Source organism: Antechinus flavipes, chromosome 2, assembly GCF_016432865.1.
Source record: "Antechinus flavipes isolate AdamAnt ecotype Samford, QLD, Australia chromosome 2, AdamAnt_v2, whole genome shotgun sequence".
Lineage (NCBI taxonomy): Eukaryota > Metazoa > Chordata > Mammalia > Dasyuromorphia > Dasyuridae > Antechinus > Antechinus flavipes.
This window is the reverse complement of record NC_067399.1, coordinates 20,596,755-20,624,570: the sequence shown is the minus strand read 5'-3', so window position 1 is coordinate 20,624,570 and position 27,816 is coordinate 20,596,755. Positions and strand designations below refer to the sequence as shown.

At 38.3% G+C, this 27,816-nt stretch overlaps 1 protein-coding gene across 1 annotated transcript; it reads right to left on the bottom strand.

Annotated features, from left to right (window-relative positions):
• LOC127547374 (C-type lectin domain family 4 member F-like) lies at positions 1-25,577 on the bottom strand. The gene is made up of 6 exons (XM_051974255.1): positions 25,452-25,577; positions 10,788-10,898; positions 10,047-10,148; positions 9,191-9,342; positions 3,597-3,712; positions 1-2,626 (listed from the first exon to the last, which is right to left on the bottom strand). The coding sequence occupies exons 1-6, from the start codon at positions 25,510-25,512 to the stop codon at positions 2,410-2,412; spliced, it is 759 nt and encodes a 252-aa protein (XP_051830215.1). The 5' UTR covers positions 25,513-25,577; the 3' UTR covers positions 1-2,409.
• Positions 25,578-27,816: the final 2,239 nt, after the last annotated feature.

The window sequence follows — 27,816 nt, the reverse complement described above, 5'->3', positions numbered from 1 at the left end:
TTTTTCCTTCCTCACCGGGGCCCGGTCTCACGCACTTTATTAATGTCTCCACACATGACTTTTAATATACTAATTTTTCCCCTTAGAGAAAAACATGCATTTGCCCTGGTTTGTATTGTTTGTGATTCACTCTGTATTTTACTCACACAGCAAACGGGTCGGTACCTTCTCGGGCTCAGGCCCCCTGTGGCTTTTGGAGCAGCTCCACGGAAACCCCAGATCCCGAGGATGGTTACAGCAGGCCCCGGAATCCCCACGTCAGGGCGCGGAAGTCTGTGCAATTAGACCGAGACCTGAAGGAAATTTCAGGATAGCTTGCGGTACCAGAAGGGAGCTCCCAACCATTTATATGGCAGATTGTGCACAGATAGTGGTCTGTGTGACAGAAATAAATGGTGCTGCACCCAGGCTGTCCGGGTTAGCCTTAGAATCAGCCGGAGTCAGGAGAAGCAAAAGTCCTTGGTCTTTACTCTTGGTCTTTAGGGGTAGAAGTGAAGGGGATGGATGCAGTATCTCCACGACCTCCTCCTTCCTCTTCTATCGCCACAGTGACCCTGGCCTGTCTTATTCCACCCCCTGATCCTTCCCACAATTCTCTGAATGCACCAAATGATGGAACCAGCACAGCATAGCGGGAGGGGCCATTTTCCAAGCATATGCTAATGTCCGGTCAGTAATTAGCCTTACGTGCTCGGTTGTCCGACCTCAGTGCATCTACTTGGGGTTTCAGCCCTTTACACATCCATGAGACGCACACACTTGGCTACTCAGTTACTGAGATGGAAAGGTGGTTCCCGGGAGGCTTCCTGGGAGACGTCCCGAGAGGTGTCCTGGGAGGCGAGGGGCGACTCCAGGACAAATTCAGAGCATCGCTTTATAAGCTTAGGAAAGGAAAGGCAGGAAAGCGAGAAGGAGCCGGCTTTCGTCCCTCCTGGACAGGCAGCTTCGGTTCAGGGAGTATCGAAGGCTTAATGTTCACTCATGTTTTTTATTTTGGAAGGAAGGGCCATATTCCATAGAGTACAAAAAACAAAATGGACTTGGAGAACCACAAGGGTGGATGCACTTAGAACTTCCCAGAGGATCAGCAAGCACTAAGCTGGAGGAAGGGGAGCTACGGATCGCAAAAGGGACTTTTCCCAGAACTTAATGTCTTGGCTCCAGTTATCCCATCCAGTCCTCTCCCCAAACCCATGTTCCCCTCAAGGTTGGGGACGTATTCTGATAGTTTGCGAGGTATCAGGGCCCCTGAATCAGTCCTGAACTTTGTCCCACGCTGTTCTCTGGTGTTGGGGTCTCTGTTCAAGGGACTACGGTGAGATTCCATTTCTTGAACATTTTAAGGTTTGTGACCTGTCCGATCCCTGTGAGGTGAGTGCTGCTCACCCTCGTTTTACAGAAGGAGAAACTGAGGCAGATGAAATCAACCTCCCCAGCATTACATGGCCAGAGAGTGTCTGAGGTAGGGCTTGAATCTGGGTTCTGCTCTATTCACTATAACCGCAAACTATCAGGGGAGATAGCTAATGCAAGGTAAGGTCAATGTAGACATACACAAACACACATAAGCATGTAATATGTACTGTATGTATACATGCTAAATATGCTGTATGCACATGTAGTATACACACATATAATACATATACCATATAAAATAACAATGTAGTAACAATAACAATGCAAAGAAATCTCAAGGGGGAGTCGCTGCCAGGAACCAGTCGGGCCGGGAGAACTGGGGGGCCTAATTTTGGAGATGGCTGAGTTACATCCTTAAGGAAGCCAGGGACTCCGGACTACAGAGGTGAGGGATGCACGCTTTCCAGAAAGAGGGATCAATTAATCATCAGAGGCAGGGAATGGGCTGGCAGATTGAATGGAGTGAGAAAAATAAAGACTGGAAAGCCTTGCCTACTAGGCTAAGTGTATTCTGTGGAGAAGGGGCTGATTTCTTTTTTAAAAGCTGAGGGACTTTGGTCCAATTTCTCCATGAAAAATGATCATCCCACCTACTCATTGAAGGGCCTAGAATGCCGCCATAAGAGTGTAAAAGAGAACCATTGGGTTCACATTCGCAAGGTCCGAGAGATGGTTTAGTTGACATTTTATAGGAGGAGAGAGAAAGTGACGTACAGAGTGGGGCGCAGGGCATTCTGAAGTCAAGCCTAGTCAGCTCTTGCCCCTCCTTAGGTGCTTTTAAGGTGACCACCGGCCGCTTGGGTTCAGTCTTTTTAAAATGCAAAAAGGGTGGAATAATTTTCCAGATTTGTTGAGTGAATGAAACAAGTGGGTCTGACCCGACTCACTGACTCACTTGCTATTGATGCTAAGTAAGAAAAAGGAGCACAGAAAGGGAGAGAATGGAGGTGGGGGGGTGCAGGGGACAGATTCGCGGACACCCCCAGCCTTCTGTCAAGGCTTCAATCTTGCTAGAGGCAGGGGAGTGATGGGGAGGAGAGGGGACCCAGTCAGCCAGCGGCTCTTCAGGGAACTCTTGCAGATCCATTGGTGGTGGATGGTGCAGTTTGCATCATTCCAAGCCCTCAGGTTTCCAGTAATTAAATGGACGCAATCTTCCGTGAAACCCTTTCCTTGATCCCAGTTGTCTGGCTGATCGAGCCTCCAGAACCTAGAACGAAGGAGGACTTTATTCTGAGGAGAGGCTGAGCCCACTTAGCCTGGTCTCTCTGTGGGCATCGTGCTTTCAGGACAAGTAAGACTCAGAATCCCCCAGGGACGTGATGGGGGTGGGCCCAGAAGGGCTTCCAGGCAAATACTACATGGATGGGAAATCCTGGGGACTGTCCTCCTGTGACTGAGGGCCTCCCGTCCCCCCAATGTTTCCTCAGTAAGCGCCACCTCATCTTTGCACCATCTTGGCTTAATAGAATGGCTACCATTGAAAAGGAGCTTTAAAGTTTGAGAAGCACTTCACCAGTTTTCTTTCCTTGGATCCTTACAACAGCCCAGTAAGGCAGCTGTTATGTTATATTATATTATAGCCCCAGATGAGGATAATAATACTACCTCCCACCCATGGTTGTTGTGAGAATTAAATCAGCCACATGCATATATACTACTCTCTCTTTCTTTGCCTCTTCCTCTCTCTTTTTCTTTCTTTTTTTTCTCTTTTTTCTTTCTTTTCCTTCCTTCCTTCCTTCTTCCTTCCTTCCTTCCTTCCTTCCTTCCTTCCTTCCTTCCTTCCTTCCTTCTTCCTTCCTCCTTCCTTCCTTCCTTCCTTCCCTCCTTCCTTCCTTCCTTCCTTCCTTCTCTCCTTCCTTCCCTCCTTCCTTCCTTTCTTCTTTCTTTCTTTCTTTCTTTCTTTCTTTCTTTCTTTCTTTCTTTCTTTCTTTCTTTCTTTCTTTCTTTCTTTCTTTCTTTCTTTCTTTCTTTCTTTCTTTCTTTCTTTCTTGTTTCTTTCTTTCTTCTTTCTTTCTTCCTTTCTCTCTCTCTCTCTCTGTCTCTGTCTCTCTCCTTTCTTTCTCTCTCTTTCTCTCTGTGTCTCTCTCCTCTCTCTCCCCCTCTTCCCCTCCCTCTCTCCACCCTGCCCCATGCTGATACAAAAGAAGAAGCAGGAATTGATGAAGTGATGGACTCACCCTTCGCTCACAGATTGATTATAGGGATTCCCATCCACCCAGTGCCAGACACCCTCACTGCCCTGGTCAGTCAGGCCAATCCAATAGTCAGCTCCAGTTCCCTGGGAAAGAAACTCCTACAGAGAAAGATAAGCAAGTGAATTTTTTGGCCATTTTATGTAGAGAGAAAATCAGAAACTCCCAGCCCTGTGCTGTGCTCTCAAGTAAGAGCTATGTTTTGTGACTGGGTAGTTTAAGACATAGCCTGGACTGATCCTGGCAAATGATCAGGAAGATTCTCTTAGGGAATCAATCATTAACAAGTATTTGATGGGATCTTACAACCGGTAAAGCCTTGGAGATGTTCCATCCGTGGCAGCTGCTGGGGAAGGAATTCTTTCTTTAGGATCAGAAGGCGGGCATCCGTGTAAGAGTCAGCCCGCAGTTCACGGAGAAGATGTTTTGTGGCTGCTTTTCTAAGTAATCCATTTCCCATTAGGAAAAGTTCTAATTACTAGGATGTCCTTTAGATTGCTTTGCATCCTGCCTCTCTGTGCCTTTAATCCATTCGCTTTATTTCTGACTTTGGGACCAACCCAGAGAAAGTCTCGTCTCCTTTTCTACCTCAAAAATGATCGTGTTATTACTGTTGGGCCCCATTTCCCAATCCCTTGTTCTGTCAGCTAAGGACAGTTAGGTCCTTTAGCTAATGGAGGACAGCTACCTGAGAGGGGTAATATGGGTGGGGATGCCTTCTAGAACCTTACATGGGACTTTCTTAAAAGTCTTGGGTCCAGTTCGATCCTTCAGCTAGTGGAGGACAGCTACCCTGGGAACAGCAATAGTATTGTCTTGTTAATTGTTTAGACTTAAAGTAATGGGGAAATAGCAAAAATATGCTGAACACTTCCGAGCTGTGTGACTCTGGGTAAGCCATTTAACCCCAACAAGACGATAAATCATCCCCTGATCTGGGCCTTTGCCGATTTCTGAGGCGCAAATGCTTCAATGTCACCCTCAGCTCCGTGCTAGCTGGCTCTGCAGGCCCTGAATGTACCTCCTAGAAGCCAGGGACTGCTATCTTACAGGTTCTGTATCCCTACCGCTGAGCACAGTGCCTGCTAATAAATGCTCCCTTAATCGGACTAAACGAAATACTAGTCTGGCCAGTTCTACGGCCGAATTAGTTCAGACCAGCCCTCCTGTCTTGGAGAGAGTCCCCCACTGCTCAACGGAAAATGTTTTCCAGGACTACCCTGTGGGATTCTGGGGGGTCCAGGCCAGTGAGCCGGATCTCAGTTCTTGGTAACCTTCTAGAAGGTTTTGTTAAAAGGATGGGCAATGAACATCTGTTAAAGGAACCGAAGGGTTGGCAAACATATAAATCGGTGGTTTTGGCTATGTGTAGTTGACTGGCTGGTACTTATCACTCTCCTGCTCCACTCATCTTGGGAGATTTAACCAGCTATACTCTGTTAAAAATTAGTTCACATTTTTAGTCACGGGGTGGTCTAATGGCCACTTGGATCTATGGGATCCCCTGAGGCTTTATGGAGTTTATAACAGACTAATAATTAAGAGCACAATCACAGTAACTCAGAGTCTCCCAGTGTTAACATTCAAAGGTAGGTCTCTGGCCTTTAAATTTGTCTCTAACCTTTATTTTGTTTTGTTTTGTTTTTGTTTTTATTTATTTATTTATTATAGCTTTTTATTTACAAGTTATATCCATGGGTAATTTTTCAGCATTGACAATTGCAAAACCTTTTGTTCCAATTTTTCCCCTCCTTCCTCCATCCCCTTCCCCAGATGGCAGGTTGACCAATACATGGTCATCATTTTCAACTAGTAGTTCTCCTAATTTCCCACTTGGCTGGAGGATTTCGTTTTGCCCCCAGACAAGTGTCCTTCCTTTTTTTCATTTTTTCAATTTTTAAAAATGTGTTATTTTTCTCTATTAGATCAATGTTTTGCCTGTCATGGTAAGCCAAGAACTTAAGGGACAATGCTTGGTACACAGTAGGTGCTTAATAAAAAACTGGTCTCTTTATGTTTGAGACAAAAATCAAGATACAGAAAATATTTAGGTAAAAGAAGCAAGCAGAGAATATTTCAGTATTTGTAATTAGACAGGAGTAAGGAAGAAAAGTTGAGGAAAGAGCAGACCTATCTTTGGAACTTCCCTTATTTCTTAACGAGCTCAGTACAACCAGTAATTTCTGTTTGAATTTTCTGTTCCTAGAAGTCCATAGGGAGCCAGTTACCCAACTTGATCTCTCCTTTGTCTGTTGGGGCTCAGTACTCCTTTCATTTTCTCCCTTTGATCAGTCCTTTCAGTTTCTCTTGTTCCTATTTTTTTTCACATCACTAATTCTTTCCTTTTCATTAATTCTTGGTCGGGCTGGGAAGAGAGGGCTGTCCTTCATTATTACTGCTCAACTCTTAAGGTCTTCACTCTTTCCTCTTAGTTTGCCTCAAAGACAGTGTATGTCTCCTCAAGAACTCCTTGGACATGATTCAAGCCTGCCTTCTAGATCAGAGATCGTTATTGTTCCCATATTGTCTCAGGGCTAAGAGGGGAATCCCTATCCTTCTGAAACAGAAATCCTAGGATGCCAGTGAATTCTCAAACTATGGATCATGATCGAAAAATCCCACAAAAACCAAAGCAGATTTTGCTAGATTACTTTTCCTTTTCTGGCAGGTTTATTAAACAGAATGAATTAAAACTTATTAAGCACTTACTAGTTTCAGATATAATGTTAAGCACTAGAATTACAAATACAAGTCCCTGCTCTCAAGTAGCTTCTATTTTAATAGGGGAAGACAACCCCAATAAGCATCATGGTAGCTGGGGAGCAGGGAAAGGTGGTTGGAATCACAGAGCTCTTTGTGAAATGGTAGTGTTGATCTGATTACTATTTTTTGAGTTAGAATTAGGAAAAGGGGAGTGATACTTGACTGGAACACAACATGGAGGTGTCCAGGAAATGGTAGGAGGACCTGAGACACAAGATGAAGAGAAAGTTCGCTAATTCAAGGGATTTTCATTGGGATTTTCTTCCCAATGAAGGTAGATGCTGGGACTCAGGCAGTATGACCCAAAGATGGCTTAGAGGGAGTAGATTAGCTGATAGAATTAGAGAGCACTTTAGGAGTGATCGACTTAAATTGACAAGATGAAGGGTTGATAGGTAGGTGATAATATCATTGAGTTGTATTGGAAATAGTAGAATAAAAAGACCCAGACAATAGTCATTTATAGTTTAAATTTGACTTGAAAGAAGATGTGTAGGATTCTTGTCAAGACAGGAGTTGGACTATTAGATGACTTCTTCCCAGTCTTTCAATCCCACAAATCCATTCCATTGCCAAGTCTTGCTTCTACTTTCCCAACATCTCTTGAATTTATTCCTTTCCTTTCACTCAAATGACCATTTTCTTGGCGCAGACCCTCATCACTTCTCATCTGGACTGTTATAGTTACCTTCTAATTGTTCTCCCTTTCTTTTTCCTCTTTCTCCCTTGTTTCTCCGATCCATCTTTCACAAAGCAGCCAGCTTTCTAAAATGCACATCTGGCTGAGTCACTCCCCTGCTCATAAAATTCCAAACAGCTCCCTTATTTCATTTAGAATCAAATATATATGCCTCTGTTTTGAACATGTAGTCCTGAGCAGCCTGGCTCCAACCTACCTTTCCAGGATTATTAGATATCACTTCCCTTTGCACTCTGTGGTTTAGCCAAACTTGTCTTAAAGATTTAAACTTAAAGACTTTAGACTGCTTGCCATCTGAGGGAGGAGGTGGAGGGAGAGAGGGGAAAAATCGGAACAGAAGTAAGTGCAAGGGATAATGCTGTAAAAAATTACCCTGGCATGATTATTTAAAAAAAAAAAAACAACTTAAAGACTTTAAAATTGTTTTTGACCCAGTGCACTCTATTTTATCTCCATGTATTTGTACAGATTAGCTCCCATGACTGAGCTGTATTGTCTCATTGCCTCCGATGCTATGAATCCATTTCCCTTCAAAACTCAGTTCAGATGCCATTTTCTACACGTATCCATCCCTTCCTCATCCTCCAAGTTTCTGTTGGTGACTCCTATGTGTCTGCATTGTATTCATTTTGTCTAGACTGAAATATATACATGTGGTCTCGCAATAGAATGCAACCTCCTAAAAGGCAGAGGTTTTTTCCACTTTAGCCTTGACTTTTGTCCTGCCATTGGACTCAGGAAGAGAATAAAGCTGATTTTAAATTTTATTACTTAATAAATAATTAATAAGTTATTAATAAGATTAGATCTTAAATCTAATTCTGTGCAATTCAAGATATCACTTTTGATATCATTGGTCATCTTTCAAAATGAAAGATGAACAACCACCTTTGTATTTCTAGAACTCATCCCTATGTGATATCTGCATTAGAATATAAGCTCTTTGAGGGCAAGAGATTGTTTTCTTTATTGTCTTTATATCATAGCACCTAGCAAATACTGATAGGAACTTAAGCTCAATAAGTACTTATTGATTAACCAATTGATTCTGAAATATCTTCCAACTCTGAGATTTTGTGATTGTGAGAAAAATACTGAGGGTGTTTCCAGGACCTCTGGTGCTCTTATCTCCTCCTAAAAAGTCTCGACCTTCCACCTCCCGTCTCTCTTCCCTCTGTCTCTGTCTTGTTCCCTCCCTCTTCTCCCCTGTCTTTTCTCTCTGTCTCTTTGATAGTTATTATGCAGAGGATGTCAAATACTGTTTGTTCTTTGGGTAAAATTGGGAGATAAAACACATTTTAAAAAATTATAACGTGAACAATATTCATATATGGTTTTCTAAATTAATATGCACGGACTAGTCATATATGGTGAGATGGACATCACTGATATTTTAGATTTATTCTGTTTGGTCAGTAGAACCAGAAGCAAAAGCAGAGGTCTCCAGGGAGAGAATTTAGAATTGTTGGAAATACAGACTGCCCAACAAGGAGAGCGCCAAGTGGAATGGATTATTGCTCAAATAGTGGGTCTCCTTCCTAGAAATCTTCAGGCAAAGTCAGAGTGATCTCTGTCAAGTATGTTAGAGCACAGACTCTTCATCCTTCATGCACCCTAGACCATTTGGTAAGCCTCTGGACTCTTTCTCAGAATAATGTTTTTAAATCCACAAAATAAAATACCCAGGATCGCAAAGGAAACCAATTCTATGGAAGTATCATTGTAGGTACTTACACCGTTTGTACTTTACTTAAGTACTTTACAAATGTCTCATTCCATCCTTAAAATAACCCTGGCAGAAGGTGCTGTGATTAACCCTATTTTACGTATGAGGAAACTGAGCTTGAGAGAGGTGAAATCAATTGTTCAGGTACACACAGCTAGGAAGTATCTGAGGTGGTATTGAACAAGGTAGAAAACCCTAGGAAAAGAACCCCATCACAGGCAATATAATCATTGTATAAGCTCAATTTAACTCCTTAGCTCTGTCCTTTCTTGGACACAATAAAGTGTAAAGGACACACTCTAGTGTGAAAGAAGACTTTGCTCCTATCCCCCCTTCTTCTCTTCTTCCTCTATTTCTGTGTGTTTCTGTGTGTGTGCTTGCCCCACAGACCTGTTCTTCCTTGGAGGTCACCGAAGTCAGGTTGGAGTTCTTAGACAAGCAAAACTGTTGAGCCTCTGCCCAGGGCTTTTTGACACTGGAAAAATAGTAGATATTCCCATTATGCAACCTCCAGCCTTCAGATATGAGGGTGATGATGGTCCCTTAGTAGATGGGGAGAGACAACATGTGAATAGGGAGGGGCTGCAGATCCCTCCAGCCCAAAGGTTCTGAATCTATTTATGTTGTGGCTGGCGAAGCCTTTTCAGAATCATATCTTCAGATGCCTAAAGTAAAAATATAAAGGCCCCAAGGAAAGTAATTCTATTGAAATGCATCCATCAATTTTTTTTCAAAAGTTCCCAGATCCCAAATTATAAACCTCTACAAGATGATTGATGGGAAGAGCAGAGAAGGAGGAAACCTGTGGGACTAAGAAGAGTTCTCCCTCCCTCAATTTTCTATGTGTGCAGAGGCCCCTATAAATCTCTGGAAATTCTTGCACACCTGCATGAGATATCTCTCTCTCTCTCTCTCTCTCTCTCTCTCTCTCTCTCTCTCTTTATATATATATATATATATATATATATATATATATATATATATATATTATATATATATATATATATATATATATATGCCCATACACATAGTAGCCAAAAGGGGCTTGGGAACCCAGAATTATTATAGAGATCTCAGAGACAGAAAGGAAGGGCCTCCTAGGGAAGTATTGAATACTTCAGGGTGATGAGGAAACTGGGCAAGATATGATTAGTATTATTGTTACTGGATTTGTGCCCCAGTCCCAGAGCAGAGTCTGCTTCAGTCCGGGGTAGGATTCCCCTAGGGCCCAACTTGCCCAACTCACGGTATTGATGTTGAAGCTCCTGATAGGAAGCGTTGAGTTTCTCCAAATGTCTCTGTTGCAACCTGGTCCCATGTAGCCGTAGACATGCACTTTCCCACGAGTCTAGACAGTGTACACAAACAGGCGAGATGGGGGAGGCTCAGGGCAGGCTCCCGAGACCACCTTTCCATTTCTAAGAAAGTCAGAAAGGGAAGACTAGGATCCAAGCCAAGGGCTCATTGGCTAGTTGTGGGTGATCATGGGAACACAGGAGCATAGATTTAGATCGGAAAGAAATCTCAGAGGTCATCTGAAGTACAAAGCCCTCATTTTAGAGAACTGAGGCCGAGGAAAGTTAAGTGATTGACCTAAAATCACACAAGCAATATATAGCAGAGACTGGATTTGAACTTGGGATCAGACTAAATCCAGCTCCCTTTCCATTACACAAGACTGTAATGGTGACTGTGTACTATTGGAGAGATGATAATCATCTCTAATATTTTGAAAATGGCAACAATTCTCTCTATATAATATACATAATATATATGTGACATGTTATATACAATATATATAATATGTACTATATGTGTGTGTGTGTGTGTGTGTGTGTGTGTGTGTGTGTGTGTGTTAGAAGAACTATCCTGGATCCTTTTCAGTCATTTGGAGGCATCATTGGTCAGGTATTTCCTCTTGGATTCTGCTTTCTTCCTGTGTGACCAGGACCAGAGGTTTGGAGCCCAGACCCCCAGGGGGACTTACATAGAACCACCGTAGCTGTCAAGGAAGCCACCAGCATCAGAGCAAAGAGGAGGAGGAGGGCATAAAGGATCCTGAGATTCTTGTAGACTGGCTGTGTCTCTGCCTTTGGCTCTGTTGGGGGAGGAAAGGAAAGTGTTCATGAGAAGCCCTGGGGAAATGGCTTCCAGAGTCTCTCTGCTGCTCCTGGAGCCGACTGGATCCTGGCCGAGAAGTCTGAAGGGAGACCAAGAGTTATATCAGCTTTCCAAGTCTGTTTCCTTTTCTTTCAGCCTTGTCCTTTTTAATTTTCCTTACCACCCTCCCCATGATAGCTTCCTTCCTCTCTGTCTCTCTCTCTCTCTTTCTTACATACGTGTTCATTTATGCAAACCTGATTATTTTTGGATAGACAATCTGTCTGCAGTGGCCACACGAGCCCCGTATAAATGCAAAAACTCATTTCTGATCATTAAAAATTGGCCATTGTGACTTCTAATAACAACAGTTAGAATGCTTTCAAGTTTGCAAAGTGCTTTATATATGTTACCTCATTTGATCCCCATAATTGTCCTGGGGACTATTATTATCTCCCTTTTTATAGATGAGGAAACTGAGGCTTAAGGGACACAGAGTTAATAAGCGTCCGAGGCAGGATTTGAACGCGAGCCAAGCTGGCTGCTCAAATGGGAGGCAGATGAACTTGACAAAAACCCTGAATTTTGCACCTTTCAAAAATTGCAGAAATTAGATCGCACAGGAGGTCAGCCAGAAGATCTAGAGCAAAAAGAGAGGGACCCCAGCAAAGCTAGTTCTAGAATCAGCTTGCAGTAGCCTTCCAACAGGACCAGAGATGGTTGGGAAATGTATAGAGAGATGGGCGAAGAGCATATACAGCCTGCAAAACTTTTCATCCTGAGGCAGCAAGAACAGACTGAGAATGCTTCAGGGTGATGAGGAAGCCCTTGGGGAGACCTTCAAAGTTCTGGGGAGTGGCGAGTAGCAGCTTTCACTCAGAAACGGGTCTGCAGGTTCTGAGGTCAGTCTGTCCTGAGATGTTACCAAGGACGTTAAAGAGTCAGCTTTCCAAATCTCAAAGATAAAGTGGGGAAAGGAGAGGAGACTAGCATCAGGAGGTGTAAATCCATCAGCACAGGTTGCCAGGTGAGCCAGGTCCAACCACACAGAGTGGGCCTTGGCCAAAATTTCAGAGGAGGGAGGATTCGAGCTCTGGAACAAAGCCCCAAATTAGGAAGGAAAGCTGGAGAGAGAAATAATTCAAAGCAAATGGTGACCAGTATCCACAATTATTGTGGACTTAGAGATTCTCCCAAAGAGGAGTAACTCCCAAAGAAACACAGGGACTCCAAGAAAAACGTATATATATTTTCCACAAAGACTATACAAATACCCAGAAGAAATAAAGCAATAGACAAAAAAAGGGATAAAAGCTCTGGAGGAAAGACTAGGAAAAGAATAAATAGCCCCAAAGAAAAATAAATAAATATTACTTAAGAAATGGGCTTCTGGGCAGCTAAAGGATTTCATAGTACACAGACCACTGGACCTGAAGCTAGAAAGACCTGAGTTCAAATCCGGATTCAGACACTTATTAGCTCTGTGACTCTGGGCAAATTACTTACCATGTTTCAGCCTCAGTCTTCTCAACTGTGAAAGGGGGATATGAACAGCACTTAGCACCTAGGGTTATTGTGAGGGTCAAATGAAAAGAAAGAAATAGGGAACATACAAATATAGAAAACAGGAAGACGGGGGTGAGGCAGAATTTATTTTGCCTACTTAAAAGAAGAATACACAAGGATGGAGGAAGTGGTGGAGGGAGTGAACATCATGAGGAACTTAATTGAAATGGACCAAGGAGTCACAAACAAAATAAACTAGTGAAAGGAGGAAAGATGATGAGAATCGAAGCAGGTGACTCATGTGGCCTCTTAGACAATTGGGGAATAATTGAGCAAACTTTGACATATGAATGCAATAGAATATTAATTATGAAAGGATAAAAAAATATGATGTCAAAGAATTCTGGGTAGTGTGAATTGAGGCAGAGTGAAGTGAGCAGAACCTGGAGAGTGATTTACACAAGGTTAGTAACATCATAAACACTTTGAGAAGATTAAATGTAATATTTTATTTTTCTTCTAGATACATGTGAAAACAATTTAAACATTCTTTTTCTTTCTTCAAATTTTGAGTTCCAAATTCTCTTCCTCCCTCTCCTCCCTTGCCTTGAGAAGGCAAGCATTTGTACATAAATTATATATGGGTAGTCATGCAAAATACATATCCATGTAAGTCATGATGTAAAAAAAATACAGAGAAAATGCTGCCAAAATAAAGAAAGTAAAAGAAAAAGCATCTTTGGTCTACATTCAGGATCCATCAGTTCTTTTTCTGGAGATGGACATCACTTTTCATCATAAATCCTTCAGTATTGTCTTAGATGATTGTATTTCTGAGAATAGTGAAATTATTTACAACATTTCATCCTACAATATTGCTGTTCCTGTGTACAATGTTCAAAAATTTGAGAGGTTCAACAACCCTGATCAATATAATGATTAAGTGTATCTCTGGAAAGCCCTTCATAAAGCATGTGCCCACTTAGAGATGATGGACACGAGATGCAATACACATACACACACATACATATGTATAGTATGTATGTATATGTGTATACATACACATTGTCACCATATAGATTCATTTTGCTTGGTTATATCATTTAATATGTTTTTTCTTATAATTTTCTTTTACTGTCATAGTTCTTAATTGAGGGTACTAAGGAAAAGGGGTTATTAATAGTGATACTCCCTCTCCCCAAAAAGACTGACATTGAAACACTTTTTTTAAATGCACAGAAGAGACCAGAAGGCAGCTCAGAAGGAAGCCCAGCCAAGCAGGACCATTTTGAAAGTAACATATAGAATTCCTTATATGCTGTTTTAAATGCAAGTGCTATAAATTAGAGATTCATAATTCATAAGAATTCTCTTTTTGTGTTCTCTGTATATGGAAACACTTTTTTTTGTTTTAGGATTTCAGTTAAGAATGAAACAAAGGAAAAATCTAGGCATTGTGATAATGCTACTTTTACAGAATTGCAGTCACATAATTTGAGAGGTCATAATGCAAATATAGTTAGATAGCATGACATAGTGGATAGAATGCTATTTTTTAAGAGTTTTTTTTCCTTTTTTAAAAAATTATTTATTTTTAATACACACTGCTTTATGAATCATGTTGGGAGAGAAAAATCAGAGAAAAAGGGAAAAACCATGGGCGAGACAAAACAGAGAAAAGTAGTGTTGGTTTACACTTAATTTCCTCAGTTGTTTTTTCTGGATGCAGATAGCATTTTCTGCCCAAAGTCTATTGGGAGTGCCTTGGATCACTGAACTGCTGAGAAGAACCAAGTCTTTCATAGTTGATCATTGCACATTCTTCTTGTTACTGTGTACAATATGTTCCTATTTCTACTTTTTTCCCTCAGCTTCAGTTCATGTAAATCTTTCCAGACCTTTCTAAAATCAGCTTCTTCATCATTTTTTGGTAGAACAATCATATTCCATTACCTTCATGTACCACAACTTGTTCAGCCATTCTTCAATTAATGGGCATCTGCTCATTTTCCAATTCTTTGCTACCATAAAAAGAGCTGCTACAAACATTTTTGCACATGTAGACCCTTTCCCCTGCTTTATGATTTCCTTGGAATACAGACCCAGTAATGGCCCTGCTGGATCAAAGGATATACACAGTTTTATAGCCCTTTTGGCATAGTTCTAAGTTGCTCTTCAGAATGGTTGGATCAGTTCACAATTCCACCCACAATGCATCAGTGTCCCAGTCTACATTCCCACCAACATTCATCATTATCTTTTCCTGTCATTTTAGTCAATCTGAGAGGTATGAGGTGGTACCTCAGACTTGTTTTATTTTGCATTTCTCTAATCAATAGTGATTTAAAGCATTTTTTTCATGCTTTAATTTCATCATCTGAAAATTGTCTATATCTTTTGGCCATTTATCAACTGGGGAATGACTTGTATTTTTACTTTATTTTGTCTACAGTTTATTTTATTTTTTATTATAGCTTTTTATTTACAAGATATATGCATGGGTAATTTTTCAGCATTGACAATTGTAAAACCTTTTGTTCCAATTTTTCCCCTCCTTCCCCTCACTCCCTCCCCCACATGGCAGGTAGATCAATACATGTTAAATATGTTAAAGTATATTCTACAGTTATTTTAAATGGAATTTCTCTATCTCTTTCTGATGTACTTTGTCAGTAATATATAGAAATGCTAATAATTTGTATATGTTTATTTTGCTGCAACTTTGCTAAAGCTGTGAATTGTTTCCAGTAGCTTTTTGGATAATCTTCTAAGTATATCATCATATCATCTGCAAAGAGTGATAGTTTTATTTGCCATTTCTAGTACAATGTTGAGTAATAGTGGTGATAATGGGCATCCTTGTTTCATCCCTGATCTTATTGGGAATGCATCCAGCTTCTCTCCACTGCAAATAATGCTGGCTGTAGGTTTTAGATAGATACTGCTTATTATTTTAAAGCAAGCTCCCTTTTACTCTATGCTCTCTAGTGTTTTTAATAAGAATAGATGCTGTTTTTTGTCAGAAGCTTTTTCTGCATCTTTTGAGATTATCATATGATTTCTGTTGGTTTTGTTATTGATATGGTCAATTATGATAATAGTTTTCCTGATATTGAACTGGCCCTGAATTCTTGGTACAAATCCCATTTGGTCATAATGTATTATCCTGATCATAAGTGCTATAATATCTTTGCTAATATTTTATTTAAAATTTTGCATCAATATTCATTAGGGAGATTGGTTGGTAATTTTATTTCTTTGTTTTGGTTCTTCATAGTTTAGGTATTAATACCATATTTGTGTCACAGAAGGAATTTGACAGGACTCCTTCTTTACCTATTTTTTTCAAATAGTTTACATAGTATTGGAATTAGTTGTTCTTTAAATCTTTGTTAGAATTCACTTGTGAATACATTTTGCCCTGGAGATTTTTTCTTAGGGAGTTCATTAATGGCTTATTCAATTTCTTTTTCTAAAATGGGACTATTTAAGTACTTTATTTCCTCTTCTGTTAATCTTGGCAATTTATATTTTTGTAAATATTAATCCTTGTCTTAGATTGCCAGACATATTGCCATACAGTTGGGCAAAATAGCTCCTAATTATTGCTTTAATTTCCTTTTCATTAGTGGTAAGTTCATTTTTTACTTCATTTTTGATGCTGGTGATTTGTTTTTTTTTTTTCCTTTTTCTATTCAAATAAATCAAAGATTTATCTATTTTGTTGTTGTTTTTTCATAAAACCAATTCTTAATTTTATTAATTGTTGAATACTTAGCTTGTTTTATTTCTCTCCTTTGAGTTTCAGAATTTCTAATTTGGTATTTAATTGGGGGTTTTAAATTTGTTCTTTTCCTAACTTTTTTTTAGTTGCATGCCCAATTCACTGATCTCCTCTTTCCCTATTTTATTCATGTACTATTTAGCTCTGCCTACCCATGAGCTGCATCCCATAGGTTTGGTATATTGGCTCATTATTGTCATTCTTTTGGATGAAATTAGCGATTGTTTCTGTGATTAATAAATCACTTTTTGTGAGTGAGTTTGACTCACTCATTTTTAGAATTAGATTATTTAATTTCCCATTGGTTTTTAGTCTATCTCTCCCTGCCCCTTTATTGCATATAATTTTTATTGCATTTGGTCTGAAAAGGAAGCATTTACTATTTCTGTCTTTCTTTTGATTGTGAGATTTTTTTATGCCCTCATACAGGATCACTTTTTGTGTAGATGCCATGTATTGCCAAGAAAAGGTATCTTTCTTTTTGTCCCTATTCAATTTTCTCCAGAGGTCTATCACATCTAGATTTTCTAGGATTTTATTAACCTGCCTAGTTTCATTCTTGATTATTTTGTGGTTAGATTTGTCTGTTTCCGAGAGGGGAGGTTGAGGTCCCCCCCCAGTATAGTTTTCATATCTGTTTCTTCCTGTAACTGGCTTTAAATCTCTAGAACTTGGCTACTCTATTACTTGATGCATATACATTTAGTATCCTTACTTCTTCATTGTTTATTGTACCTCTTTTCAAGATGTACTTTCCTTGCTTATCTCTCTTTGATAGAGCTATTTTTACTTCTGCTTTATTTGAGATACTTCTGCTTTTTTATTTCAGCTAAAGCACAACAAATTTTGTTCTGGCCTTTTATCTTTATTCTGTAAGTGTTTCTCTGTGTCAAATGTATTTCTTGTAAACTACATAATGTAGGATTCTGTTTTTTAATCCATTCTGCTATTCGCTTTTGCTATATGGGAGAATTCATCCCATTCCCTTTCATAGTTATGATTACCAGTTCTGTATTTTCCTTCATTCTATTTTCCCTCCAGTTATAATTTTGTTCTCTCTTTCTACCCTGTCCTTAGTAGTGCTTTTTTTTTTACCCACTCCACCTACTACTTTATCTCTTGTCACCCCTTCCTCCCATCTCTTACCTTTTCCCCTAGTGTTTCTGCCCTCTCTTCTATCTTGCCCCTCCCTTTTCTTTCCTCTTTCTCCTTCTACATCTTTATAGATTAGATAAATTTCTATACCCAACTGAATGATTTAATTAACTGATGAGATCAAACTTCAGACAATGCTCATCCTCCTCCCTTCTTTTCCTGAATTGTATTAGATCTTTTGTGCCTCTTCATGTGAGCTAATCATCCCATTATACCTCCCTTTTCCTCTACTTGCAGTACAAGACTTTTCCCCACCTCTTAATGTCTTTTTCTTGAATATCATCACATCAAAGTCCATTCACAACTTCACACTCAATCTATGTGATGCCCCACTCTTCCCCAGTAACAGTTACAGTTCTCAAGAGTTACAGATATCATTTTCATCTAGGGATGCAAACAGTTTAACCTTTAAATAACATCTATTTTCCCCATTTACCTTTCTTGGCTTCTCTTGAGTCCTGTGTTTGTAGATTAAATTTCCTGTTTAATTCTGTTTTTTTTTCCCAATAGAAATGATTGAAAGTTTCTTACTTCATTGAAGATCCATCTCCTCCCCTGAAAGATGATGCTGAGTCTCACTGGGTAGTTAATTTTTCCTTGTAACCCCAGGTCTTTTGCCTTCTGTAATATTCCAGGCCCTTGGATCCTTTATTATAGAAGCTGACAGATTCTGGGTCATCCTGACATTGCTCCTTGACATTTGAATTGTTTTTGTCTGGCAAAAAATACTTTCTCTTTGAGATTATAGTTCTGGAATTTCACAACAATGTTCCTTGGAGTTTTCCTTGTGGGATCTCTTTCTGAAGGTGATCTATGGATTCTTTCAATGACTATTTTCCCCTTTTTCTAGAATATTGGGGCAGTTTTCTTTGGTGATCTCTTAAAGAATCTTATCATGACCTTTAGGTAAACCAATAATTTTTAAATTGTCTCTTCTAAATCTGTTTTCCAGGTTTGCTTTTTTTCCCACTAAAGTATTTCATATTTTCTTCCATTTTTTCATTCTTTGTAGTTTGACTGATTCTTGCAGTCTCATAGAGTCATAGAGTTCCTTTTGCCCATTCCAGTTTTTAATATGTGATTTTCTTCAGTTAGCTTTTGTATCTCCTTTTTGTTTTCCATTTGGTTAATTCTACTTTTGAAGGTGTGGGTTCATCAGTGGTTTTTTTTTTTTTTTTTTTTTTTGCATTTGGCCAATTGTATTTTTTAAGGAGTTGTTTTCTTCAGTCAATTTCTCCTTCCTTTTCCAAGCTATTAACTTTCTCTTGCATACTTCTCATTTGTTTTCTAATTTTTTCTTCTACCTCTCTTATTTGCCTTTTAAAGATTTTATAAGCACTTCCAAAAAGTCTCTTTGGGCTTGAGACCAATTCGTATCACTCTTTGAGATTTCTTCTGTGCGCATTTTGTCCTCATCTGGAAGTTAGTGCTTTGGTCTTTCTGGCACCATGGTAGCTTTCTATGATCAAGATTCTTTTCTGTTTCTTGCTCGTTTTCTTTCTTTCTTTCTTTCTTTTTTTTGGTATTTCCTCTTTTTTTTACTTTTATGGTCAAGCTCTGCTCTTGGAAGCACTGTCCTAAGGTAGGAAGGTAGGAAGATCTGGATTCAATTCTCACCTTTGACACATATTAGCTGTGTGACCATAGGGAATCTTCACCAAACCTCAGGTAATTCCACGAGAGGATAAGTATCAGATGACTTGCCATCTTGTCAGCCCTACCTTCTCAAAATCTCCTATATACACTCTCTACTCTCTAGTCACCCAACCATAGCCCTCATTTAGACCCTCATCTTTCCTGGTCTATTGCAAAACCTTCTAACTGATGAACCTGCCTCAAGGCTGCCAACGTGATCTTCCTAAAGGGCAGATCTGGCCTTTACTCAATAAACTCCAGTAGCTCCTTTTTTTTGACCTCCAGTATCAAATGTAAAATCTTCTGTTCACAGAAGTCAGAAAGCCCTAACAGGTTCAGAAAGTCTTAAGTTCAAATCTTTAGACATGTCATTTATGTGCCTCAGTTGCCTCCTGTAAAATGAAGAGTGTCTTGAACTAAAAGACCTCTACTATATTGTCCCTTTTGACTCTAATTCTGAGATCTTTGAATTTTGTTCCTCCACAAAATCCCAGTGGTCTTTGGTTTGGTCTTTATAGGTCTCACTTACCTAGTTCCAGTTGGGTTTCACCTAAACTATTCAAACCTTATTTACTGAGAACTACCTGCATGCTGAGCATGGCTTTTTAGAAATGATCATTTGATTAGGGAATATTTTTGTGTGATGATAACAGTTCATTATGCTCCAAAAGTATGATGAGAAAATAACAACAACTAAAAGCAAATGGGACATTTAGTTAGCTTCCAAGATTTAGCGAGGTGGTATGTTCTTCCAATGCCTCTGCTCTTGTCAGACCATGTATGTATAAAACCTTCTAAATTCAGAAAGCTATAAAAAGGTAAGGAGATTGTTATGAGCCAGAACTTGAAACAAGGTGTTGAGTCACTGGAATTGATGGAAGCAATGCTTGTGTGCTTGGGTTTGCACCTTTGAGAGTTCACACATTAGCTCACACACATTGGTTCACAAGTTTGGGAGACTCACAAGTCAGAATTCAGTATGAGATTCACAAGAATGAGAGTCACACCTCCCATAATCCCACTCTCGGAGGAGGAGTCAACCTTTGAGTTTACACCTCTAAAAGAGCATAAAAAGGAGCTGAGTCAGTAGAGTAAGGTCAGTTCGGAAGATTGCCAGGAGTTGGAGTTGAGCTAGAGGCAGAAGTTGGCAGAGGCAAAAGATTAGAAACGAGAGCTCTCGGAACCAAAGAAAGCTAACTGGGCTATTTTGGAAGAGACAATAAAAGATTTGAACTTTTATCAGTTGGCTGTGTTTGAGGTGATTATTACTTGGAACTGAAACTAAACTCCAGAAACCTCCTGAGAAATCTGCGCCAAGAGAACAATCATATTTTTGAAAAGAAGAGAACACCAGAGGGCATAGGATAGGGGGAGAAGATAAGGTAGGGACTTTTAGAGGGTGGGGTAGCTTAAGGAATATGAGGGTATGGTAACAGATAGAAGTAAAGGAGAGATTAGGTACATAGGATAAGGACAGTGAGGAAAAATAGGAAAAATTACAACAAGTAATTAAGCTTAGAATGTGTGTGGGACAAATTGGCCCATAAAATGGAAAAGGATGGCAAATTAAAAATTTGAATTCAACAATATGTTGATTTCAGGAAAAATTATAGAAATTAGAGATACACACAAAGATCATGGCTCATCCCTAATTCTTTCTATGGTCAGAGTTTTTGTTTATTTGCTCATTTTCCAGCCTATTTCATGACCTTTAAGAGTCATCTTTGCTCCTGGAACATAGGAGGCATTGTCCCAAGTTTTTTGCACCAGGACCCAGAGGTCTGGCCACTGGCTTGCTGTGCAGGGGCCTGGAGGCCTTACAGGTGGTCCACAGTGCTGCTGGCTTGCTGAGCTGGGGCATAAGGCCTTGGTTGAGTGTCTGTCTTGGGGCTAGGAGCCTCTCACTGGCTTCTCAGGACATTATTTTCACTGCTCTTTTCTTATCCAAATAAGACAGACCTTTCCTGTCTGTCTAAGTTATCTTGGGCTGAAAATTACTTAATCCAGATTGAGGGAGGGGGTGTTCAGAAACAAAACAGTAGTGAGGAGGAACAAGATGAAAAAAGAAAAAAGGATGAACAGGGGAGAAAATAAGATGAAGGAAATACACAGCTAGTAATCATAACTGTGAATGTGAATGGGATGAACTCTCTCATAAAATAAGTGGATAGCTGAGTGGATTAAAAACCAGAATCTTATAATATGTTGTTTACAAGAAACTTAAAACAGAGAAATATACACAAAATAAAGGTAAAAGGTTGGAGGAGAATATATTATATTTCAGTTGAAGTAAAAAAAAAAACAGGGGTAGTAATCCTGATCTCAGATAAAGCAAAAGTAAAAATAAATCTAATTAAAAGAGGAAAAAGGGGAGGAAACTGCATTTTGCTAAAAGGTACCATTGACAATAAACTAATATTAATACTAAACATAATATATCAATTTTCTAAAGAAGTTAAATGAATTATAAGATGAAAGCTAAGGTGGTGAATAGAATTTTAGAATTTCAGGAAATTTAGATATATCTCTGGAGAAAATTGAATGAGGTAAGATAGGAATATACCTTTTTCTCATTAGCACATAGCATGTAACAGAAAAAATGAACATGTATTAGGGGACAAAACCTTCAAAATCAAATTCAGAAAGGCATAAATATTATCACTACCCTTTTCAGATTATGGTGCAATAGGAATTATATTTTAAAAGACTATGGGAAGATAGATTAAAATTAATTGGAAACTAAATAATCTAATCCTAAAGAATGATTGGGTCCAAGAACATGATAATTTTGTTGCATATTTGAAAGGAATAGTATATTGTACATAATAGATTTGCAGTTTTATGTGTCATCATCTTTCTGTTGTATTATGAAATAGGAATGTGTGTTTTATTCCATAAGTTAAAAATAAAAGAAATTAAAAAAAAAGAAATTAAACAAGCCATTAATGAACTCCTGTAGAAAAAATCCCTAAGGCCAGATGGATTCACAAGTGAATTCTACCAAACATTTAAAGATCAACTCCAAATTACATAAATTATTTGTGAAAATATGTGAAATTTCTTTTATGACACAAATATAGTCCTGATACTAAAACTAGGAAGAACCAAACTAGAGAAAGAAAATCATACATAAATTTCCCTAATGAATATTGATACAAATTTCTTATTAATTTATTAGTTTTATTTTTACAGTATTTTTTCCAATTAAGCATATAGTTTTCAATATTCATTTTTGTAAGATTTTAAGTTATATTTTTTTCCTTTTTGTCCATTCCTTTCTCCCTTTTCAAGACTGCAAGCAATCTGATGTAGGTTATACATGTATAATTGTGTTAAACATTTCTATTTAATCATGTTGTGAAAGAAAAAATGGAACAAAAGGAAAAAAAAACTATGAAGAAAACAAATAAAAACAATTGAAGTATGCTCAGTTTGCATTCAGTCTCCATAGTCCTCTCTCTGGATGTGGATGTCATTTTCTATTGCAAATCACTGTCTTGGGTTACTGTATTGGTGAGAAGAGCTAAGTCTATTATAGTTTATCCTCATACAATATTGTTGTTACTGTGTACAATGTTTTCCTGATTCTGTTTACTTCATTCATCATCAGTTCATTTTAGTTCAGGTTTTTCTGAAATCAGTCTATTCATCGTTTCTTATAGCACAGTAGTATTCCATTATATTCATATATCACAACTTGTTCAGCTATTCCCAGATTTATAGATATACTCTCAATTTCTAATTCTTTACCACCACAAAAAGAACGGCTACAAATATTTTTGTACATGTGAGTCCTTTTCCTTTTTTATGATCTCTTTGGGATATAAACCTAGTAGTGATATTGCTGGATCAAAATATATGCAGTTTTGTAGCCCTTTGGGACATGGTTTGATACACAAATTAAAAAAAATTAAATACATTACTAGCAAGGAGATTCCAGCAATATGCACAAGATAATATATAATATTATATATAATATAATAATATATAATAAAATAATTATATAATATAATAATTATGTATAATATAATAATATATACTATACCAGGTTTGCAAAGTTCATTCAATATTAGGAAAACTATCAGCATTATTGACTAAATCAATAACAAAGCCAACAGAAACCATATGATTACCTCAATAGATGCATAAAAAGATTTGTTTGTTTTTTTTGACAAAATACAATACCCATTCTTATTAAAACATGAGAAAATTTTGGAATGAATCAGGAAACATTTGTAATAGGATCAGGGTTATCATTATCACCACTATTAATCAATAATGTTCTAGAAATGTTTGCTAGAACAATAAAGGAAGTAAAAAAAATGGAAGGAATTGGAATAGACAAAACTTTCAGTCTTTACAGGTGATATGACTGTATGCTTAAAGGATTCCAGAGAATCATCTAAAAACCAGTTGAAGCAATCAACAACTTTGGCAAAGTTGCAGAACATAAAATAAATCGATGCTCTTTATGTTACCAACAAAGTCAAGTAACATGAGATCCAAAAGAAATTTCTTTTAAAATAACTATAGGCAATATAAAATATTTGCTAAGAAAAACTAAAGAACTATATGAACACAATTACAAACCACTTTTCACAGAAATAAAGTTAGATCTAAACAATCAGACATATATTAATTGCTCATGGATAGACCAACCCAATATTATAAAGTTGACAATTCTATTTTAATTAATTTCTTATTCATTGCCATACCAATCAAACTATCAAAAATGATTTTATAGTGCTAGAAAAATCATAACAAAATTCATCTGGAAGAATAAAAGGTAAAAAATATCAAAGGAATTAATGAAAAGAAATGTGAAAGAAGGTAGCCTAGGTATACCAAATCTCAAACTATATTATTAAAGTTATAATCATGAAACTGTAAGATTCTGGCTAAAAAATAGTGATGAATCAGTGAAATAAAACAGGTACACAAGACTCAGTAGTAAATGAGCATTGTATTCTAGTGTTTGATAACTCAAAAGACTCCAGCTTTCAGGATAAAACCTCACTCTTTGACAAAAAATTGGTAGAAGAACTGGAAAACAGTTTAGAAGAATATCTCGTAAAGATATTCCTTCCTTTCCTCTCTCTCTCCCTCCTTTCCTCCTTTCTTTTCCCTCTCTTCCTTCCTTCCTTCCTTCCTTCCTTCTTTCTTCTTTCCTCCCTTTCTTCTTTCCTCCCTTCCTTCTTTCCTTCCTTCCTTCCTTCCTTCCTTCCTTCCTTCCTTCCTTCCTTCCTTCTTCCTTCCTTCCTTCTTCCTTCCTTCTTCCCTCCCTCTCTTCCTCCTTCCCTTTCTTCCTTCCTTTCATCCTCTCTCTCTCCCTCCCTTTCTCCCCCCCCTTCCTCTCTCCCGCCTTTCCTCCCTCCCTCCCTCCCTTCCTTCTTCCCTTCCTTCCTTCCCACAAATGTAAAAAAATTATTTTTACATGTAATTAGGGGAAAATTAAATATTGCTTAAAATTGTTTAATGGAGAAAACAAATTAATTTTAAAACCACCTGCTTTTTGAAAAAAAAATTAAAAAAATAAAGCACTGGAATGTGGGAGGGACTTGTGTTAGAGAATCTTTAGACTTCCTTCAAACGCTCTGGAGATGCTAACAGCTATCATTTAAATATTTCTTACAGCATATAATTTCATTTGATCATGATGACCAGTAAGGTCATTATTACAAACATTATACAGTGAGGTAGATTTGAACCCACATCATCTTAACAGTCCAATTCTGGCTCATTTGATTCACTAACTGACACAATAAATAAATAGGTAAAGAAGCAGAAAGATGAGAGAGCCTCAGATCCTTCTTAGTTGTGTGACACCATACAAGTCAATTAACCTCTTTTTGCCTCAGTTTCCTCAACTGCAAAATGGGTAGAACAACAGTGTCAACATTGCAAGGTTTTTATCAGGATCAAATGATATAATAATTATAGAAAAACTCTTAGCACAGTGCTTGGCACACAGTAGATACTATATAAATGCTTCTTCCCTTCTTCCCTTCTTTCATTTTATAATCTAACCTTGTCACTGCCAGGAATCTATTTATTCTTTGATTTCTCCTTAAGGTGATCAGCATTCAGTAAGTGCTTACTGTATATAAGGCAGTGCATTAGGTGCTGGGGAAATGGAGACAAAATTAATTTTTACTTAATGTCACTTTGTTAAGGCAGATTCCATTCATCATGGAATTTCTCTGAGGATTTCTCCCCAGCTTGTTTGTTAGTCACCATCTGTCTAGGACTGTTGGATACGATCCCTATACCGAGCACTAGGAGTAGACAGGAAAGTAAAAACACCAGCTTTTGTTCCTTCTCTTCTTCTCCTACAGAACCTTTGGGTTTGAAGAGCCTTGGGTGAGAGCTCGGGAGATGGGACTTTAGTCCGAATAGTAAAATGAAATTCTAGGTTTGTCCAGAAATTAAAGCAAAGAGGAGGAAAAGGGGCTCAGAGGCTCCCGTACTCACGCGGTGACTTCAGTGGTGGTGTTCTTATATGAAAGTTCATATAGATGTTCTCAGTGTCCATGGTCTTGACTTTCACAGTGTCAGATGCAAACTTTAAGCTTTTTAAACTCTCTAAGCTTAGTGGGAGGAAAAAGTGGAAGTTGCTACTTTGGCTTGGCCAAAAATACTCCAACCACAGAGGATGTGTGTAAAAATGCACTTTTATCTGTGGTCTCGTGGCCATCCAGTAAATATCAAATCAGATCAGAAAGAAAATGGTCAGCACTATTTCAAGACATCTGGCAAGGCTGGATATGGGAAGCCATGCCTGCCACTTATAGGCTGCTCTAGGGCTGGAAGATATATGGCACTTTCTCTGGACCAGGAAAGCAGGTGAGTAAAGGAGAAACCCTACATCTGAACCTTTCAGGATGGGGCTGGACCAGCTTCTTGCAGAGCAGTCTCCAAGTAAGGGACAGGGAATGCTCTCAGCCCTGAGCTACTAATCTTCCTTTTAATCCCTGTAAAACTTTCCATCAAGGGCATGAATATTCCCAATAAAGTAATAATTTTATCAAAAGGCCTTATGCCATTATTTCCTTGAGATTACTGTCTCCCAAGCTTTGTATATTCTAAAAGGACCATTCGCTCACATGGTAGTTTCCAGTACATTTACTGGATGGAATCATAAGTAAAAATATTATGAGCATTCTTTAGTGGCTGACCCAGCTCCTCATAGAAAGGCCCCAAATCTCAATTTTCCAGCATCCATTTCCTCTCTTGTTTAAACTGGCTTCACCAATGACAATTTGTTCTATTTGTCGATTCCTTTTTCTCCTATCTCTTCTAGGAATTTGTCCTATCAGATAGTTCCTCTTTCATTCTCTGTAGCTCCTTATCTCTATTTGCATTGCGTACAAACATCCCAGGTCTTCTTCTATCTTTTTTTCCTTTTACTGTCAAACTCCTAGAATAAGTTATCTAAATTCAGGTGGTGTTAGTTCCCTCACCATCCACTCACTTCTCTATTGCTTGAAATTTCACTTCCTGCCCCATCTTTCAGCAGAAAATTCTTTATTTGAGGTTGCCAATAATCTTTTTAAAAAGCTTTTAATTTTATATAATCTTCACTTCCCAATACATCCCTTTCCCTTCTCCCCCCAGAAAATAATCTTCATAACAAAGAATAAAAAAAGGGAAAGTCAGTTTAGCAAAGATAACCTTAGAGTCAAACACATCTCAAATGTTCCACATACAGAGTTTCCACCTTTGCAAGGAAATAGGAAAAAAAATGCCTTCTCATATCATTTTTGGAAATGGTGAGCTTAAGCATAATTTAGCAGAATTCAGTTTTGATTATTCTTTCAATGACATTTTTTCCCAGTTATCATGGGTATTGCCTTCCCGGTTTTTTTTTTTTTTACTTTGCATCAGTTCATATAAATTCTCCCATTCACATTCATCATTTTTATAATATATCATATTATTTATTTTATTATATTTATTATTCATTATTATATTACATATTATAGAATTATTATATATTATTCTTTATTATAATATTCATTACATTTATATACCACTATTTGTTGAACAATTCTCCAAACTGCTGAGCATCTATTTTTAAAATATTTCTTTGCTACTATAAAAATGCTACTTTAAGCACTTTGGTTTCTAGGCGCCTTTCCACTTTTTATCATTGGTTTCTTTGAGATAAATGCCTGGCTGTGAAATCACTGGGTTAAAGGGTTAAATAGAGTTTGTGTTCACTTTGAACAATTCTATATTGCTTTCTGGAATAATGAGACCAATTCATAGTCCCATCAATGGTATATCCATGCGCTTGTTTTCCCATTAATGGACGGCTAAGTGGTACGGTGCTTGGGACTGGTCTGGAGTCAAGAAGACCCATCTTCATGAGTTCAGATCTGGGAGAATCAGTGTCAAAGAAAAGGAGTAGAAAGTGTTCAGGAGAAGAGAGTGACCAGCAACATTAAAAAATACAAAGGAAACAAGGAAAAAAAGTCTAAGAAAAAGCCATGAAATTTATTAGTAAAAAGACTGCTAGAGGGATTATGGAAGGTTGTAGTTCAGCCATATTTGACTCTTCCCAACCCCATTTGGGGTTTTCTTGGCCGAGATACTGGAATGGTTTGCCACTTCCTTCTCCAGGAATGAGTCTCCTCATTTTACAGATAAGGAAACTGAGGCAAACTAGGTTAAGTGAAATGCTCAAAGTCAGATAGTAAATGTCTGAAATTAGATTTGATCTCAGGACTTCCTAACTCCAAGCCCGGCACTTTATCCACTAGCCACCCAGCTGCCATGTGTTAAGAAGAGTAATCTTTAATACATTTACAGAATTAAGGGAGAACCAAAGTATGAA